Source organism: Culex quinquefasciatus, chromosome 1 (assembly GCF_015732765.1).
Source record: "Culex quinquefasciatus strain JHB chromosome 1, VPISU_Cqui_1.0_pri_paternal, whole genome shotgun sequence".
NCBI classification, from domain to species: Eukaryota; Metazoa; Arthropoda; class Insecta; order Diptera; family Culicidae; genus Culex; species Culex quinquefasciatus.
Genome location: NC_051861.1, coordinates 59674109 through 59693877, shown reverse-complemented (window position 1 = coordinate 59693877; position 19769 = coordinate 59674109). Strand labels below are relative to the sequence as shown.

Here is a 19769-nt window from a genome sequence, read left to right as displayed (position 1 = left end):
CCAAGACGTCCAGCTGATGTTCCGTCTTGAGCAGCTCCTTGATGTAATCCGGTTCCACGTTCGGGAGACCTCGCATTACTACCCGGTGCGGTCTCGCACTGCGCTTTCCATGCGTGTAGATATGCACCTTGTTCTTCTTCAGGTGGGCTTGCACCGTGTCGAAGTCGTCGCTCGAGAAGCACGTAATTTTGGTGCCGTACCGCGTCAATTTGTGTTCCGGCTGGACATCACATGTCGCCATCACCTTCGCAAGGCGGGCGAAACTCGTTTCTTTCACCACCAGCGGCGGCTGCTTCTTCTCCCGGCCGACTTGCCGGTTGCTGGTACCACGGGGATGGTTTTTCTGCTGCTGGGTTCGCATTGTTGTTGTTGTTGCTCTCCTCCGCTAGCGGGCTGAACTTGTTGTTGCTGAGCAGTTTTTCCACATCGCCGTCGTTGCCGCCATCGCCGACGTTGATCTCCTCCTTAGCCTTCCTGCGGCGAACCTTGACCACGGGACGAAATTCGCCCCCGTCCTCTCCTCCTCCTTCGGAGTCTTCATTCTCCATGCCCGTCGCCGCCTGCATTTTGGGTTGAAACCCGTCCGGTTTCTCCCACACACTTTCCTCAAGGCCGCGTTCCAGTAGAACGTCCTTCCATTCTCAGCCCTGTGCTCCGTCCACTCACTCTCCACCGTCGCGGCCGCCGCCATGGCCGTCGGCGAAAGTTAACAAAACACCGTCAAAAACGCGCTAAGCTAGCTCGAAAGACGACCAAACCCAACGAAAGTTGAACAGGAGTGATCATGATACCTTTTGGTACATGATAAATAATGTAAATTTACAGTAATATTTTTTTCTGTGCGGAAAAGCGCCAGGGATAGATCAAATCACCGCAGAAATGCTCAAAGCTGATGCCCAACTGTCAGCTCGGCTGCTGCATCGGCTATTTAGCAAAATCTGGGCACCGTGACATTTCCGGCCGACTGGATGCAGGGCATCTTGGTGAAGGTTCCCAAGAAGGGAGATCTCGCCATCCGCGATACAGGCGTGGCATCATGCTGCTGTGCATAATCCTGAAGGTTCTCTGCAAGGTGATCTTGTGCAGGATCAAGTCGAAGATCGACGAGACTCTTCGACGGCAGCAAGCCCGAGCAGGGGTAAATAACACGGGAATACCAAATTTTGGTATTACTTGGGCAAATAACAGCGACCAAAATGTGCCCTTGGTTGCCCAGTAATAGATGGTAAAATACCATGAATTCATACCAAAGTCTTGTATGTGGAAGGGCACAACAATACCAAACCATGTTATTCCAAGGGTAAAATAATATCTCAAAATAAAACCATTTCAATACCAAGAAAAGGTCTTCTGGAGTTTTGAACATTGCTTGTATACCAAAACTTGGTATTGCCATGGTTTTAATTTTAGGTATTCCCGCGCAATTGGAAAATCATTTTTTGGTAATCCTGTGGTCTTCTACATACATGATTTTGGTATGATTTCATGGTATTTTACCATCTATTACTGGGCAACCAAGAGCACCTTTTGGTCGCTGATATTTGAACAAGTAGGTAATACCAAAATTTGGTATTTTCATACCATTTTTAGTGCATCAGTTGCAGTTTGTGAAACAACGGAAATGATCCATATGCAACAGCCAAATCTACTCACCTGATGATTCCATGTTGTTCTTAGTGATATTCTTCACCACACCGAATGCATTTTTCATTGATGAACGGCCTGTGCTTGAAGTCCTTGAAGCTTCTGAAAAATAACAAGATTGAAAAATAAGTGTTATTAAAATGAAACTGGATTGAAATTCACCAAAATTCAATAATCTTTCGATTGACTCGTTTTTCAAAGTATATGGTTAGAAATTTCAACAATTTGAAAAAAAATCGTAATGGGTATATCAAAAAATGTTAAAACCAGCTTTAACATTTTTTTTCAAAAATCCCATAATTTCAGAGGAATTTGATAAAACACTTTAATACCAAAATAATACCAAAATGTGCCATCCTGACTTAGAAAATTTTCCACAATTTCAAGTCATTTCTGTAGGGGGTATATCAAAAATGTTTAAAATCAAGTTTGAAATTTCCGGTTTTCAATTAAAGCATTCGCTTTGAGACATCATTTTAGCGCAAAATTAATTATTTTGTCAAAATTGGTCAAAATTTTCCCATAGTTTCAGAGGAATTTGATAAAATACAGTAATACCAGAAGAATACAAAAATGTGGTGTTCGACCATTGAAAAATTCTGCAATTTTGCAACATCAAAACAATACCTTAACCCTTTCAGGCCTGAATTTTCAAAAAAATATTTTTTTATTCAGTGATGGGAAAATGATTCTTATGACCAAACGAAAATGATAGGCTGGTTTTGGAAATTTTGATATTTGGGTCATATATGACCCATCAGGCTCGAAAGGGTTAAATTGGTATGATACCACATTTTGCTCTTGCATAATCCTCAAGACAAATTTTAAAGGGTCCAGGAATACCAAAATTTGGTATTGATACCAGAGAAAGGTATTATTATGCATTTCCCTTGTTATTTACCCATGCTCGGGAGCAGGGTTCCGGAGTGGCCGGTCATGTGTGGATCACATAGTGGCACTTCGTGTCATCCTCGAACAAGTCAACGAATTCCAAGATTCTCTCCACCTGGTGATTGTGATCTCCGACAACCACCAGCACGATGTCGAGACTTGCCGCGATCATCTGCTCAACCTGGAATATGAGTGAGCGAAGAATATTGGTAATCTTTGCGAAGTGTCCAAGAACGGCTTTACCGTTAAAGACACCCGCGGGACCACGCAACAATGCTCCAAACATGTTTGGTATTCACCAATTAGTTTATTTATTTGAATGAGTCATTTCCAAAGAAGTGGCTCTAATTGCTGTCTGATTGCCTTATGCAGACAGGCAGTTTATGAGTCGAAGGAGCATTAAGAGGAATGCACCTTAAGTTGATTAGGATCCGAAGAACAGTTAGGAATTGGCAAAAGGAGTCATAAACTACCTTTTGCCAATTGTTAGTTTAGGCATTATGGTTTTCCGTTACCTAAATACCTGAGATCAGGAGGTAGAAGGACAAACAATATTACCATAGTTTTAAGTTTCTTTGTGCCATGATTAAACGTTAGTGTTTAGTTAGAATTACACGCAAACCTATTCCGGTGAACGTTGAATGCTCAATCGCCGCAGCCCATCCGATGTTCACAATTTTGAACATCAGATGTTCAAAACGTTACAAAATTTACCAACACTACCACAATCTGAATCAAACGATAAAGTTTTTTGTCTTAGTGTGCGTTATTTTGCACACCGTCTCTCAAATTCTTCTTTCTACTTTTTAAAATAGCCTGCCGCCTACTCTTCTTTTTCAACCAGATTGACGTTTCTCTTACTTGACGTTGTCCGTTTTTTCGCGCGTCTGTCGTCGTCGGGTTTTACGGTGTTCCGTGGACGTTCGCGGGTTGTGTTTGGCCAACAGCGGTTCCGATGGCCCCGGTTGTGTGGTTCGCGAGGAAGTGCTTGAAATATGCAGGTTGGTCCCGGAAACATTGGCTGGGACTGCCAGAACGAGCTAGTGAATGTTTGTGTTTTTTGGGAAAATTGTTTTCTGACTCAACTCTTAAAAATTTCCTCCTTTTTCCTGCCGCAGTAAGTGGTCGAATTTGAGAACCACCAGCATGGAGCGAAAGAGAAGCTTTCCGATGGCACCGAGGGACGCGCGAAACAGGGACGGCCACCTCACATCATTTACCACGCACCTCCTGGAAAAGCGCGTTATGCTGACGCACATTGCCGTCCGGAAGCACCAGAACCGGAAACATCAGGTCATTGATGTGGACATGTTGCTGAAGATTTCCGCCAAGAAGAACAACAAAAGTGAGTGTCCTTTTAGATCTTGAAATTCGTTATTTTTTGTAAGAAATAGAAGCTTTTTTTTGACGATTCTCCGAATCACTTTGTCCTTATCCCCGCAGTAAAAACGATCAACGAGTCGGTGCGGATCAACCCCCGCAAAAGCAGCAACCTGCCTCGCGAGTTCGGTATCTATCGCCGCAGGTTGTTCCGACTATGCCCGGTCGTGTGAAAGTCTAGTCCGGCACCGGAAGAGTTGAGACTCGATCATCAGCATGGATTTAATGCAGACTATTTCCTCGAAGGAATCCAATGGAAATCTCTCCGGCGCCGAAAACCGGGCCCGTCCGTTCGCCACCACTCGCGGAGGCCATAAACATGATCAGAAAGGTCGGGCGGTCCCAGCACAAGAAGGTACACTAGATTTTATTGCTCTTCCAGCTCTCGTGGACGCGTCCGGGACACCTTCCCGGAACTCCGTGATGTCCCCCATTTACACAAGTTTCTGAAGACACATGAGCGAATCCACTTAATCTGAACCTCTTATATAAAATCATTTTTAAGTTTTATTCAAAAAGAATTCAAAATTTAATTCCAGACCAACCCGAACCGCTGGCAGTATAGCTGCAACGTTGATTCGCTGTTGTATCGTGGACCGGAACCTGTCGGTGCTGGCGCTGAACATCCTGAGGGAGGTCGAGAAGGACATTCCCGGACTAACGGATACGACCATGCCGCGCCGTCTCGGACCGAAGCGTGCGAATAACATCCGCAAGGAGGAAGCCGTGCGTCAGTTTGTGGGAGAGCACCCGCTTCCGGAGAAGAGCGGCAAGAAGACGAAGTCCAAAAGCACAAGATCCATCGTCTTATCACGCCGGTGGTGCTGGAGCGCAAGGGATCTCGTCTGGCCATCAAAAACGTTGCGTTGAGTCGCGTCCGAGTATATGGAGGTGCTGGTCCTGCCCCGTCGGAGCATATCTGCCGCCGGACCGGACCGTTGATAACTGAATCGCGCAGCTCAGTCGGTTCTGAGAAGGAGAAAAACAAGGCTATTGTCAAGGCTGCCGACAAGGAGACCGAACCACCAAGAAGCGCGACGAGACCAACACCGCTAAGAAGTCCGAGACCGGTAAGAAGGCTGTTACCGGGGACAAGAAGGAAAAGAAGATCGCGAAGAAGGACGGAGTGGTCGGAGCCAAGAAGAGGAGAAACAGAAGTAGTAAAGAAGTGAGATTTGGCCTTGCGGTGTTTGTAATTTGATCACACAATAATACACAATAATTTAGAGTTAACCTACCAACTAAAATCAATGCAACAACGTTATAGTTCCTGTTAAAATATGTAATAAAACACAAAAAACTGTTTGCTTTTTAATCCCATATTCTTCTTAGGAGGAATATTAATCAAAACATATTTTTTATTGCTTCAACATGATAAATAAAACTAAGTAAAGCGTAATTTCAATATCCAATGCATAGCTTAGTTTTATTTATCGTGTTGAAGCAATAAAAATAATTCGTTTTAATTCATATTTTTCGTTCATATTTGGTTTGCGTCCTGGGGGAATAAATCCATCTAGTGGCGAAAAGCGGTACTAGCCCAGTAGCGGCAATGTACGGTGGCGCCGCCAGTGGCGAATAGTGAAAACAGCCAAAAGCTGCGCGCGGCGACACGCACACAATCAAATGAACTGTCAAATTTCTAAAAAAGCAAGATGAACATCGAATGGGCATCGCGCTTTGAACATCGGATGTGCATGATCGATGTTGACCATTCGATGTTCAAAATTCTGGTACCAATGCTCATAAAATTCGCATTGGCGGTTTTGCGTGTAGAAATGAACACACGAGTTTCAATCCAATGTAAATATCACTGTAAGCCCTGTACACGACACATTCAATCCTCGACTTTGTTTTAGGGTACCGACACCAGTTGAGCAGGCCACATAGGCATGGTGGTCATATTTATTGCACTACCGGGTTAAAAGTAGGGCAAAAAGGTATGTCCTCGCAAGTCAGCTGTTCATCTGACCATGGCCGAGACTGACCCAAATTTGTCCTGCAAAGTCTAGATTGGGGGATCACCGTTAAAGTTCTTGAATTCCTTCAATTTTGTTGTTTTCATTTGCTACCTTGCACGTGCTCTCGCTCAACTTTATAACAACAACAAAAACACATCACACACACTGAGGAGAGACGGGTAAGTTGTCACGACATCAGCGCCATCAGCGCCGGGTGAGTGGATGCCAAAAAAGATTACATTTGAAATAACCGTTTTAGGAGGACGATGGGTCCGCACTTGAGTGTCACGTCTGTTTGTCTGTGATATAACTACCCATTGAGAATTTTGGCTCAAGCCTCGACTCGAGACTCAAGCCAAAATTCTCAGTGGGTATATCCAAAGATACACGCAGAAAAAATGATTTTTGTTGAATCAACGCTGACGTTTAGCGTTTAGCAGCTTTTTCAAAAAAACAAAAGACTTTTGTGGAATTGAGAAAATCAAGGTTTGTTTCAACGCAATTTTGTTGTTGATTATATTCAACAAATTTTTTGTTGATTATCCAAAAATAAATTCAAGCGTACCTTGGGATCTCGACTTCCTAACAATATCTGATGTCCCCGCAGAACTACCAGCTCCCGTTCTTTTACTAGGACTCCCAGCACTTGTAATACTCATTCCACGCTCTTGCAATGTCGTAGGAATAGAATTGGCCGAATTTGGTGTAGTAGCACAACTTGTGCCACCATTGCTGCCACTGGCTGCCGCAGTATTCGAGCTACATAATCCGTTGATCTATACGAAAGAGCATCAAAATGCGCTTTTAGCGGGTTTGCAATTATTGCTTTGATTTACATACAAAACACGTGGTTTATTTCTATTGATTTTATTTAGGGGAAATATACCATTTCTCAGCCTATTTCTATTATCGGCCTATCAGCACTTTGATCATGAATTACAGCTTTCCTAAAGTGTTTTTGACTGTTCCAAAGTAATAAATAGCTCAAACAAAAGTGAGCAAGCAACTCTGCATTGTTGATACATCTGAAAATGTTGATTTAATAGCGCAAAACGGCATAAGTGATGAGAATTGGCCGAACGGCTTAGACTGATTAAAATGGGTATATTTCCCCTATATGGATTTTTTTTCAGTCTGCGATAGGTTAGTTTCAGGATGTAACAAATATGATTTTTTTGCGAGCATTCAGGGGCTTGTTCCGTTAGGAGGACTGAGCTTGATTGGCATAACAGGAGGTGTAAAAAAAGGCTGTAAAAAATCATTTTTTTTTTTAAACTGACGATTTTTGAAGCCCTTGGCCATTATTTTCAACATCACTGGCGTATTATGCTGTCCAGAAAAAATGACCCCCTGCTCCACAAGCGAAAAACGGATGTTTGAGTTATTTTAAGCATCTGTGCTATTTTTGAGCGAACACACGAAATGACTCTCTCAAACGCTCTGTATCTTTTGTTAGAATCGAAGGCTACACTTCTACGGTATTAGTTTCGAAAATGAGCAGTTCTCTAGGATTTCGGGAATTCGATTTTTTTTGTATTTTTTTAATCCGACTGAAAATTTTTTGGTGCCTTCGGTATGACCAAAGTAGCCATTTTGCATCATTAGTTTGTCCATATAATTTTCCATACAAATTTGGCAGCTGTCCATACAAAAATGATGTATGAAAATACTACTTTTATTTATTTATCATCTTTGCAGACTTCAGGGTTTCTTACTAACTAAGCAACAAAATTCTACTTCTAAACACAGATTTACACACATTAAAGTCAAAATTTTCCAAAATAGTCACTTTCTACAGCAGGCGTCAAGAGGGTTGTGGTGTCCGTAGTTCGTCGTGTGTCTTGGTATGTCGAGAAGCTGATGGTTCCGAAGTTCTCTTGAGGGAACTCGGATGTGGACTTCTTCGAGTAGGTCACTGCAGTCGATGTTGTTCTGCAAGACGTCAAACACAAACAGTCGTTGAAGGAGAACTCTTCTGTGTTGGAGTGTTGGCAGGCCGACCAGAGCGCACAGGTTTGTGTAGGGTGCCAGCGTCACAGGGTCGTTCCAGGGCAACACTCGAGCTGCAAACCTTACGAATTGACGCTGGATACTCTCGATCTTCTGCTGATGGACGGCGTAATACGGCGCCCACACCGGTACGGCGTACTCCAACACACTGCGAACTAGCGAGAAGTACAGCGTTTTGAGGACCCTCACGTCGGTGAAACCAGCAGCATTTCTTCGAAGGAAACCGAGCATAGCGTACGATTTGGCCACGGAGATGGAGACGTGCTGGTTGAATTCCATCTTGCAGTCAATCGTGACGCCCAAGTCCACGATGGAGTGAACGCGTTCGAGTGTGGATCGGCCCATGTTGTACTCCGCAAGATTTGGGCTCCGAATCCTGTAGAACGAGATCAGCTTGCACTTTTTCTCGTTCATTTCCATTCCGTTCTGAACGCACCAGCGAAGCAGCACGTTGATATCTTCCTGGAGAGCACGGACGTCGTCAGAATCGCCGATTCGCCGGAAAATTTTGAGGTCATCGGCGTACAGCAGCTTGCATGACTGGATACGGGAACACAGGTCATTGATAAACAGCACGAAAATCAACGGCCCAAGGTGGCTTCCTTGCGGGACGCTGGAAGGTATTTCGTAACAGGTCGAGAGAGAACCAGCGATCTTCACATAGGCGGAACGGTTTACTAGGTACGAGTTGAGCCAACGAGTAACCTAGTCCAGCAGGCCAAGCGCTGTTAGTTTGGCGATTGTTTTAGAAACGACACTCGAAGAAAAACGACAACTGGTAGTATCAAGTGGTTAAGAAGCGAAAAAAATCACCAGATCACAGACGGGATTCGAACCCGTACCACCCACGTCTCTAGCGGGGTACTCTACCCTTAAGCCACCGTGATCCTTGGGATTCTAGTTGTCCCAAGACACCAAAGTAGTGTTCAGTTGTAGATTTGATCGCACAACCACGCCTCTAATCTCGATCTTCTTTTCGCTCTTAACCCTTTTCCTTGCTACCGTCGTTATTGTCGCTCTCTTCTTGGTGAAGAAGTATACTCTGTATACGAGCCTGTACCGAGCAGGAACAGGAGTCCACGCTTTGAAAGAGAAATTAGGTAGCAACCCGTACTGCCAACTTCCCTTGATAAAGCAAATGGCCGATGTTCACCAAGAAGAGAGCGACAATAACCACGGTAGCAAGGAAAAGGGTTAAGAGCGAAAAGAAGATCGAGATTAGAGGCGTGGTTGTGCGATCAAATCTACAACTGAACACTACTTTGGTGTCTTGGGACAACTAAAATCCCAAGGATCACGGTGGCTTAAGGGTAGAGTAGACGTGGGTGGTACGGGTTCGAATCCCGTCTGTGATCTGGTGATTTTTCACTTCTTAACCACTTGATACTACCAGTTGTCGTTTTTCTTCGAGTGTCGTTTCTAAAACAAAAATAGTCCTGGCCTAACTTAGGGTCGTTAACAATAAAAAAAAAAGTTTGGCGATAGTTAGCTTGTGGGGGACTCGATCGAAGGCCTTGGCGAAATCAATGTAGACGGCATCAACTTGTTGACGCTTCTCCATCCTCCGGATTATCCAGTTTGTGTAAGCCATCAGGTTAGACGTCCTAGATCGCCTTTTTTATGAAGCCGTGCTGGTATTCTGAGATGATGTTTTTCACGGACGTGTAGATGTGGTCAACAAGCAACTTTTCCAATACTTTTGCCGAACAGCTCAGAATTGAGATCGAACGGTAGTTCTCAACTTTGGCGCGACTCCCCGATTTGTGGATCGGGGTAATTGAGGCGACCTTCCACTCCGACGGGAAACCCGAGCAGGGGTAAATAACACGGGAATACCAAATTTTGGTATTACTTGGGCAAATAACAGGGACCAAAATGTGCCCTTGGTTGCCCAGTAATAGATGGTAAAATACCATGAAATCATACCAAAGTCTAGTATGTGGAAGGGCACAACAATACCAAACCATGTTATTCCAAGGGTAAAATAATACCTCAAAATAAAACCATTTCAATACCAAGTTGAGGTCTTCTGGAGTTTTGAACATTGCTTGAATACCAAAACTTGGTATTGCCATGGTTTAATTTTTAGGTATTCCCGCCCTTGGAAAATCAGATTTTGGTATTCCTGTGGTCTTCAAATACATGATTTTGGTATGATTTCATGGTATTTTACCATCTATTACTGGGCAACCAAGAGCACATTTTGGTCGCTGGTATTTGCACAAGAAATACCAAAATTTGGTAATTTCATACCATTTTTAGTGCAACAGTTGCAGTTAGTGAAAAACGGAAATGATCCATATGCAACAGCCGAATCTACTCACGTGATGATTTGTTCTTAGTGATATTCTTCACCACATTGAATGCATTTGTCATTGATGAACGGCCTGTGCTTGAAGTTCTTGAAGCTTCTAAAAAATAACAAGATTGAAAAATAAGTGTTATTAAAATGAAACTGGATTGAAATTCACCAAAATTCTATAATCTGTCGATTAACTCGTTTTTCAAAGTATTTGGTTAACCCAACTTAGAGAAATTTCAACGTTTTAAAAAAATCTTAGTGGGTATATAAAAAGAAAATTAAATCAGCTTTTACATTTTTGGGTTTCAAGTCATTTTAGCGCAAAATTAATTATCTCATCAAAATTTATGAAAAAAAAAATTCCCATAGTTTCAGAGGAATTTGATGAAACCTTTCAATACCAAAATAATACCAAAATGAGGCATCCTGACTTAGAAAATTTTTCACAATGTCAAGTCATTTCTTTAGGGGGTGTGTGTGTGTGCAACCAACCAAACGGGACCACGCGGTCGCTTCTTACAAATTGAGTTGTTTCCATGTATTTTTAGCTCTCATTCTATACATGCAAATAACTCGCATAGGCATTTGGAAGGTGTTAGCTCTGCCGAGCTTCGGTGACCCATTTATACGCTGGCTAGCCGAGCGCGAGGTACTTCAGCTTTGTCGACAAGCCCCGCCCTGAAGAACGTTTGGACCAATCGGATTCAAACGTTATTTAGAACTTCCGAACCCTTGTCAAATGGACAAGGACCCAGCGCGTATATAGTTGATGGTGGTAACAGTATTCCGAATTCCAGTCATAGCTCACCAAGTCGCGATGGCCTAGTGGTTAGCATTTTTGCTTACCAATCCAAAGGACGGGGGATCGAACCCCGACTCGAGCGACTTTGATTTTTCGTACATGTTCAGAGTTTCAAGATTTATATTTCCTATACTTTCTCGTTGGGAGCAGATGGGAATCGAACCCAGGACCATTCGCTTACAAAGCGAACACCGTAACCAGTCAGGCACGGCCGCTCCTCTCAAGTCATTTCTTTAGGGGGTATATCAAAAATGTTTGAAATCAAGTTTGAAATTTCCGGTTTTCAATAAAAGCATTCGCTTCCCGAGCAGGGGTAAATAACACGGGAATACCAAATTTTGGTATTACTTGAGCAAATAACAGCGACCAAAATGTGCCCTTGGTTGTCCAGTAATAGATGGTAAAATACCATGAAATCATACCAAAGTCTAGTATGTGGAAGGGCACAACAATACCAAACCATGTTATTCCAAGGGTAAAATAATACTTCAAATTAAACCATTTTAATACCAAGTTGAGGTCTTCTGAATTTTTGAACATTGCTTGAATACCAAAACATGGTATTGCCATGGTTTAATTTTTAGGTATTCCCGCGCCCTTGGAAAATCATATTTTGGTATTTCTGTGGTCTTCCACATACATGATTTTGGTATGATTTGATGGTATTTTACCATCTATTACTGGGCAACCAAGATCACATTTTGGTCGCTGATGTTTGCACAAGTAATACCAAAATTTGGTATTTTCATACCATTTTAGTGCAGCAGTTGCAGTTAGTGAAAAACGGAAATGATCCATATGCAACAGCCAAATCTACTCACCTGATGATTCCATGTTGTTCTTAGTGATATTCTTCACCACACCGAATGCATTTGTCATTGATGAACGGCCTGTGCATGAAGTTCTTGAAGATTCTGAAAAATAACAAGATTGAAAAATAAGTGTTATTAAAATAAAACTGGATTGAAATTAACCAAAATTCAATAATCTTTCGATTGACTCGTTTTTCAAAGTATTTGGTTTTTTCAAGTCATTTTAGCGCAAAATTTATTATCTTGTCCAAATTGGTAAAAAAATCCCATAGTTTCAGAGAAAATTGATAAAACACTGTAATACCAAAAGAATACCAAAATGTGCCATCCTGACTTAGAAAATTTTCCACAATTTCAGGTCATTTCTGTAGGGGGTATATCAAAAATGTTTAAAATCAAGTTTGAAATTTCCGGTTTTCAATGAAAGCATTCGCTTTGAGACATCATTTTAGTGCAAAATTAATTATTTTGTCAAAATTGGTCAAAATTTTCCCATAGTTTCAGAGGAATTTGATAAAACACTGTAATACCAAAATAATACCAAAATGTGCCATCCTGACTAAGAAAATTTTCAACAATTTTAAGTCATTTCTTTAGGGGGTATATCAAAAATGTTTAAAATCAAGTTTGAAATTTCCGGTTTTCAATTAAAGCATTCGCTTTGAGACATTATTTTAGCGCAAAATTAATTATTTTGTCAAAATTGGTCAAAATTTTCCTATAGTTTCAGAGGAATTTGATAAAACACTGTAATACCAAAAGAATACCAATATGTGGTGTTCGACCATTGACAAATTCTGCAATTTTGCAATATCAAAACAATACCTTTAATTGGTATGATAGCACATTTTGCTCTTGCATAATCCTTAAGACAAATTTTAAAGGGTCCAGGAATACCAAAATTTGGTATTGATACCAGAGAAAGGTATTATTACGCATTTCCCTTGTTATTTACCCATGCTCGGGAAGCACCTTCGGAGAGCAAGCGGTTGAAAATGCTTGTGACGGGACGGGCAAGCGAGCTGCAGCAGTTCTTGACGACAGATGGAGGGATCCGGTCCGGTCCAGGGCCTTTTGCTGCATCCACCGAGCCAACAGCCTTCTTGACTTCCGCAACCGAGACTGTGAGCAACGGGAGGTTAATGTTGTAGGTTGCTAGTTCGTTTAGCTGCTCTGGGGGAACCGTGGGGTCTTGCGAGCTGTGAATGGTCTCGAAAAACTGTGCAAATAGGTTGGCGGCTGCCTCCGGAGAAGTCGATTTTTCCTCGCGATACGACACATCTGTTGGTATTTCTCCCACCTGCTTCCTCTCCTTGACATACGACCAGAAATTCTTCGGGTTAGACTGGAGATTGTCCTGAACTCCTGCGATATAATTCTGGTAGCTCGTAACCTATTGCTCAGCAAACTCAGTTTCGAGGTACGAGAGTGTGACCTTGTTTCCCCACGAGCTTCGATTCAAGAACCGCTTACGTGCCTTCCGCAGTTGGTTGCGTAAGTTCCGAAGCTGCGAGTTCCACCACGGCGGCGTCCTGGAAGGGCAACGAAATCACCTGGCTCGAACTGGCACTGTGTCGCGTAACACGTTCAGCAGCTGGTCGTAGAACTCTGTCACGGCGTCGTCCAGTGAGCCCGCTGTGTACATCGTACTCCAATCAACAGCTTCTAGCCTTGAATTCAGCGTTTCAAAGTTGCAACGTTTGAAATCGAACTCCTCAGCAACCGGATCGATAGATTCGGAAGCAGGTGTGTGCGCGCAAATCTTTAGCTTCAGAACGAATGGAGGATGCGGGGCGTCTATCGGTAAGAGTGAGTTCGGGGGCTGTAACATCTCAAAGGCCGCAGCGTCATTCACAAAGGCGAGGTCTAGTAAGCGGTTGGAGTTGTTCAGCAGGAAGTTTATTTGTACCAGCCCGTTGGCCAGGAAGGACTCGGTGAGAGCCACCTCTGCATCGGACGACGCGTTCGCGGGGAGAAAGCCACATTGAAAATCGGACCATTAGTTGCTGAGATATCGACACTGAAAAATGGTGGGCTGTTTGGGTGAGACTTAGGAAACATCAATTTTCCTGTTTTTAAACCTTTGCATTGCAATATCTCAGCAACTAAAGGTCGTATCAACAAAGTCCGAAGATGCAAAATATAGAGAATTTTCTCAGCTTTTCAAAAATATTTTTTTCAAAAGTGGGCAAACATGTGCACTAATTTTAAAAAATGAAAAACTTCGACTATTTTCAAAAAAGTCACTTAAATATGGATTTAACTTGAAAACGGTGCACTTTATCAAAATTTCACTAAAGTACTTTTTGATTGCAAATTTGATTTTACATCGAAAAATGAAGTTGAAAAATTTTTGCGACCAAAATTTCGATTTAAAAAAAAAATCAGTATTAATTCAAAAATCCACAACTCGGTCAATGATTTTTTGCACAACCTGGAAATTTCTGAAAAGTTGGCATTTTATGTCCTCTAAAACATATCAAAAAATAAAAAAAAATAAAAATAGTGTTTTTTTGCAAATCAAGTTTTAGTGATAAAAAGTTAAATACAAAAATAACCAAATTTTTTCTACATTGTATCATTTTTTTCCAGTGTAGTCCTTATCCATACCTACAACTTTGCCGAAGACACCAAATTGATCAAAAAATTCCTTCAAAAGATACAGATTTTTGAATTTTCATACATCATTTTTGTATGGACAGCTGCCAAATTTGTATGGAAAATTATATGGACAAACTAATGATACAAAATGGCATCTTTGGGCATACCGAAGGCAGCAAAAATGTTTCAGTCTTTGAAGAAAATTCAATTGAAGAAAAAAGACCGATTTCGTAGAGAATTGCTCAAATGTGAAAATGCATGTTTCCCCATAGTAATTTCCAAACAAATTTCATTCGCTTTGCGCCAATCGTGGTGGGCTTAAACAATCGCTCCCAAATTTTGGGAAGGTTGTTTGGGACCCTTAAAAGGACTTAAAAAATGTATTGCTGAAGAAACTAATTTTCGATTCCACCCTATTGTTACATATATTTTTAATGAAAAATGTTCGGAAATGTCTTCTAGAACTTATCTTCAGTGCAATTGTCCAAACAAATTAATGCAAATGCTACCGATTTTCCTAAAATACCGATATATAAGCCAAATTACAAATAGCGATCATACGATATTCTAAAGATAATCAGAACATGAGAAAACATTTAACATAAAAAGTTCTGTGAGTAAAATATCAATCACAGTGGAACGAAAACCGAGCAAAGTATGACTGAACTTGAAAGCGATTTAAAAAGCATTTAATACACGCAAATAACATTCCAAAAGGGCGAAAATAACATTCCAAAACATCACTCTTTACACAAAATCAGATTCCAAAATTACTGTAAGAAAGCATACCCTGACCCTGACCCTGACCTGCCTGGGACCAGTTAACTCAATCGGAATTTTGAAACGGAATTCAATTCGAATCGTTAACATATTCCGTTTCAAACGCAACAACCGATTCCGTGTACGTTGCGTTTGAATCGGAATACGTGAACGATTCGAATTGAATTCCGATTCAGAATTTCGATTGAGTTGACTGGGGAGAAACCGAAAACTTAAATTTTGGTACAACATCGATAGTGCACTGGGTGATGAATAGAGAGAATGCGTAACGTGATTTTCAAATGATCCCACTTTGTTTACATCTACTAAGTAGGAGAATGTTCAAGCATAAGTATGACTTTTTTCTTACTGGTAAATGAGCTGTTTTATAATCAGTAGTATGTGTTTTATTTTGTATAGTTTTTGACATTTTTTGCTAGAAAATTGTCGCATTTTGATCGGTTCGAAGAGATTTTTCTTTTCTACGGGTGAAGAGCTGCGGCGAGAGTGTAATTCTGCGATGTCGCAAATAAATTCCCTGGCTGATTTTGGAATCCTGCAGCTCTTCCTGATCCAGCGAAAAAAACATCGCTAATTCTAGCGAAGCTGATCCAACAAACAGAGAGGAGTTTCACTAAACCAGGTTTTCAAACGGTATCAAACAATAGAGACAGCTTCTGGATGGATACAACCTGGGTGCAGAATAGTGGTTCGCAAAGCGGCCTCAATTTAGAACTGTCAAAGCGGAACCAATTTACTGTTTGCAAAATGCTACCAAGAAGTGGCAAGTATTGTGATCGATCTATAGTTTATTTTGTTGTGTCATCACATGGAAAACAAAAAAAGCCTCTTTGGTCTCCCATCGTTAAGTCAACTTAGAAAAAAAGCGCGAAGCACTTAATTTTTCAGCGAAAACTTTAATATTAACAGATCCAAAATGTTTCAAAACAATTCACTTCAGCAACAAAAAATATGTCACGCTTGAGCTTGAACATAGCCTTCTACTTTGTTTATGTTTACAGTTTTAGTGCAGCTGTATATGTGGGGAGCTTTCGAAAATCACGTTACGCTTTCTGTCTTTTCAGCACCCAGGATACAACCGCATCGACTCCATAAACAACTTATATTCATAATTATAAAAAATACGATCTCGCCATCAACTTACTTAAGGTCTCTTGAATTGGGTCCTAAAATGAAGTTTAGATTGCTGATATTATTCTTTACAACGATAAAGCTTATTTTTCTGAGTAAAATAACACTTTGTACGACCACAAAGAGTTTAAAATGGATTTTAAAATCAATTTTGAAAAATTAACCTCGCGGTCCTTCTTGACAGAAATGGTCCTACTTGACAGCTCGTTCCAAGGGGACTTTTTCAATAATTTTTTTTGCATAAAAATAAAAAAAAAGTGATCAGAAATGGTTTTTAATCGTGTTTTTTACCGTTGTACATAAAAATTTACATAGGGTTTTAGTACCCAATTTAACCCCAGGTTCTCAATAGCCACACATTTTTCATTCTTGCAAAAAAAAACAATTTTTAATGATCGATCACAATACTGCCAACTTTTGGCAAAACAGTAAATTGGTTCCACTTTGACAGTTCAAAATTGAGGCCGTTTTGCGAACCACTATTCAGCACCCAGATAGTGCACCAATCTAAGGGAAAAAAACCCATAGATTAAGGTGCACTATCGAAATTGGACCAAAATTTAAGTGTTTGGCTTACGGTTAACCGGATCAATCGGTTGGACCGTGCACGACCGGTTTGTGTCATATTCGCCAAAAATCACGGCAGAAAAATCTAGGAGATATTCTGCCAGATGGCTGGCGCAAGCCCCCAGACGAACGCCAAAAATGCGTCCGCCATTTCCGACCGGGCATTTGAGCAGTTTTTGCTTTTTTATACAATGTATTCCTTACCCAGACAGAAACGGGGGGCGCCTGGCGGGCAAGACAACTTGGGCACTGTGCTTAGCTGCGCAAGACGTCTGGCAGACTTTCCCCCCGACTGGCCCAAGATTGTTGCCAGAATTCTGGCGAATATGCAACAAACCGGTCGTGCACGGTTCAACCGATTGAACCGATTGGCCTTTGTGCCAGACAGCTGTGAGTTATCCCGCCAGATTCGTTGGGCGTCACGCAAAACCTGGCTAAAGGAATGTGCCAAGTGTGTCTGAACTACACAGAAAAAAATGTAAATTTACTCAACACTGAAACCATGTTTTATACGTAAACATGCTCAATATAATTTTGAAATTCATTGTAAGTTGTATCGCATTTAAATGACCGTAATGTAAAATTAGATTCAACGTAATGCATGAATCTCATCACGGTTTTCGTACCGCCATTTTGTTTTCGCGAACTGAACATCCTCGTAAAATGGATGCTGATCAGTTGAAGCAGCTGATGGACCATCAGATGAAGATGGTGGAGGAGATGATTAAGGGAATGTCGACGGCGAATGCCCAAATGGTGGCCCTCGCCGTAACCCGAGCAACGGCCGCAGCGAACGTTCCAGCGCAATCATCTCAAGTTCCTCTGCCCTCACCGCTTGTGCTCGAGGGTGACATGGAGGAGAACATGGATTTTTTCGAGAAAAGCTGGAACAATTACGTAAAGGCAACACGGATGGATAAGTGGCCAGCCACCGACGACCAGCAGAAGGTTAGTTTCCTGTTGTCGGTGATCGGTGAGCAAGCGAGGAAGAAATTCTTCAACTTCGAGCTCACGGCAGATCAAAGCGCCACACCACAAAACGCTTTGACCGCGATTCGAGCCAAGGTAACTCCGAAGCGGAATATCATCCTGGACCGGCTTGAGTTCTTTTCCGCGACACAAACGTCACGGGAAACAACGGACGATTTTTTGACCCGACTCAAGACGCTGGCACAAATGTCCAAGCTCGGAGATCAAACCAACAGTCTTGTCACGTACAAACTTGTTACTGCCAACAAATGGCCCCAGATCCGCTCAAAGATGTTGGCCATCCCAGACATAACCCTCGACAAAGCAGTGGACATGTGCCGGGCGGAAGAGATCACCGCAAGGCGCAGCCTGGAGCTGGCGATGTTGCCGCCGGAATCCGACGTAAAGAAGATCGGCAGGAAGAAGGTCCAGTCCAAGGCTAAACAATTTCGGTGCAAATTCTGCGGTGACGCCCATGAGTTCGTGAAAGGTGCTTGTCCGGCCTTCGGCAAAAAGTGCAATCGTTGCAAGGGCCGCAACCATTTCGAGAAGGTGTGCAAGCAGAAGTCCAAGCCAAGCCGAAAGAGCTCGAAGCGCGTGAAGGAGATCAAGGATGACAGCAGCGGGACGGAGGAGTACAGTTCTCACGACGACGCCTCATCGGAGGACAGCGAGGAGGAAGAGTACGAGATCGGAAAAATTTTCGACGACTCCGACCGCGGAGGAAGTGTTTGTGCCGAGCTGGAAGTGAAGTTGAACAAAAATTGGAAGAAAATCGTATGTGAACTAGACACCGGCGCAAACACGAGCCTTGTTGGATATGACTATCTAGTGAAACAAGTGAAAGAAGATAAACCAGTGTTGTTGCCATCAAAGTTGCGGCTGCAGAGCTTCGGTGGGAATCCCATCAAAGTTCTGGGTCAAGTGAAAGTGCCAAGCCGTCGAAAAGGACGCAAATACAAAGTAGTGCTGCAAGTGGTTGAAGGAAGCCATCGACCACTGCTCTCGGCCAAGGCCTCGAGAGTGCTGGGATTCATGCGTTTCTGCAAAGCCGTATCCTTCGGTGGTCCAAACCCGGCTTTCCCCCCTTCGGATTTGCTTAACATCTACCGCGTGGAAGCCCAAAGACTCGCAGACAGCCACAAAGACCTGTTCAACGGCTACGGCAAGTTCGACGGCGAGATTTCGCTGGAGGTTGATGACTCGGTAGCCCCGTCGATCCAGCCGCCACGCCGAGTCCCCATCGCATTACGCGGTAAGTTGAAGCACGAGTTGGAAGTCATGGAGCGAGATGGAATCATCACCAAAGAGTCGGCCCACACGGACTGGGTCAGCAACATACTCATCGTGCAGCGCGGTGATCCAAACAAGCCGAGCGTTCGCGTGTGCCTGGACCCAGTGCCGTTGAACAAGGCTCTGAAGAGACCGCACTTGCAGTTCGTCACACTGGATGAAATCCTTCCGGAACTCGGAAAGGCCCGGGTTTTCTCGACGGTTGACGCCAAAAAAGGGTTTTGGCACATCGTGTTGGACGAAAATAGCAGCAAGCTAACGACATTCTGGACGCCTTTTGGGCGCTATCGCTGGATAGGCATGCCCTTTGGCATAGCACCGGCTCCGGAGATATTCCAAATGAAACTTCAAGGAACAATCCAGGGTCTGGACGGCGTCGAATGTATTGCGGACGACATTCTCGTCTATGGGACCGGAAACACAATGGAGGAGGCACTCATCAACCACAACGAACGCCTCAAGAAGCTCTTCCGCAGACTCAAGGAGCACCACGTTAAGCTTAACCGAGAAAAGCTGAAGCTGTGCCAAACGTCCGTTAAGTTCTACGGGCATGTTCTAACCGACCAGGGACTGAAGCCGGACGAGAGCAAGATTTCGACGATTCGCAAGTACCCAACGCCGACCAA

General features: G+C 42.7%; 1 protein-coding gene across 1 annotated transcript in view; it reads right to left on the bottom strand.

Annotated features, from left to right (window-relative positions):
* The window catches only part of LOC6054476 (syntaxin-binding protein 5), a 430924-nt gene that overhangs the window by 125320 nt on the left and 285835 nt on the right, over positions 1–19769 (bottom strand). Inside the window, exon 14 of the mRNA XM_038260959.1 lies at positions 6442–6652. Coding sequence (XP_038116887.1) covers positions 6442–6652 — 211 coding nt within the window. The remainder of the gene's footprint in view (positions 1–6441; positions 6653–19769) is intronic.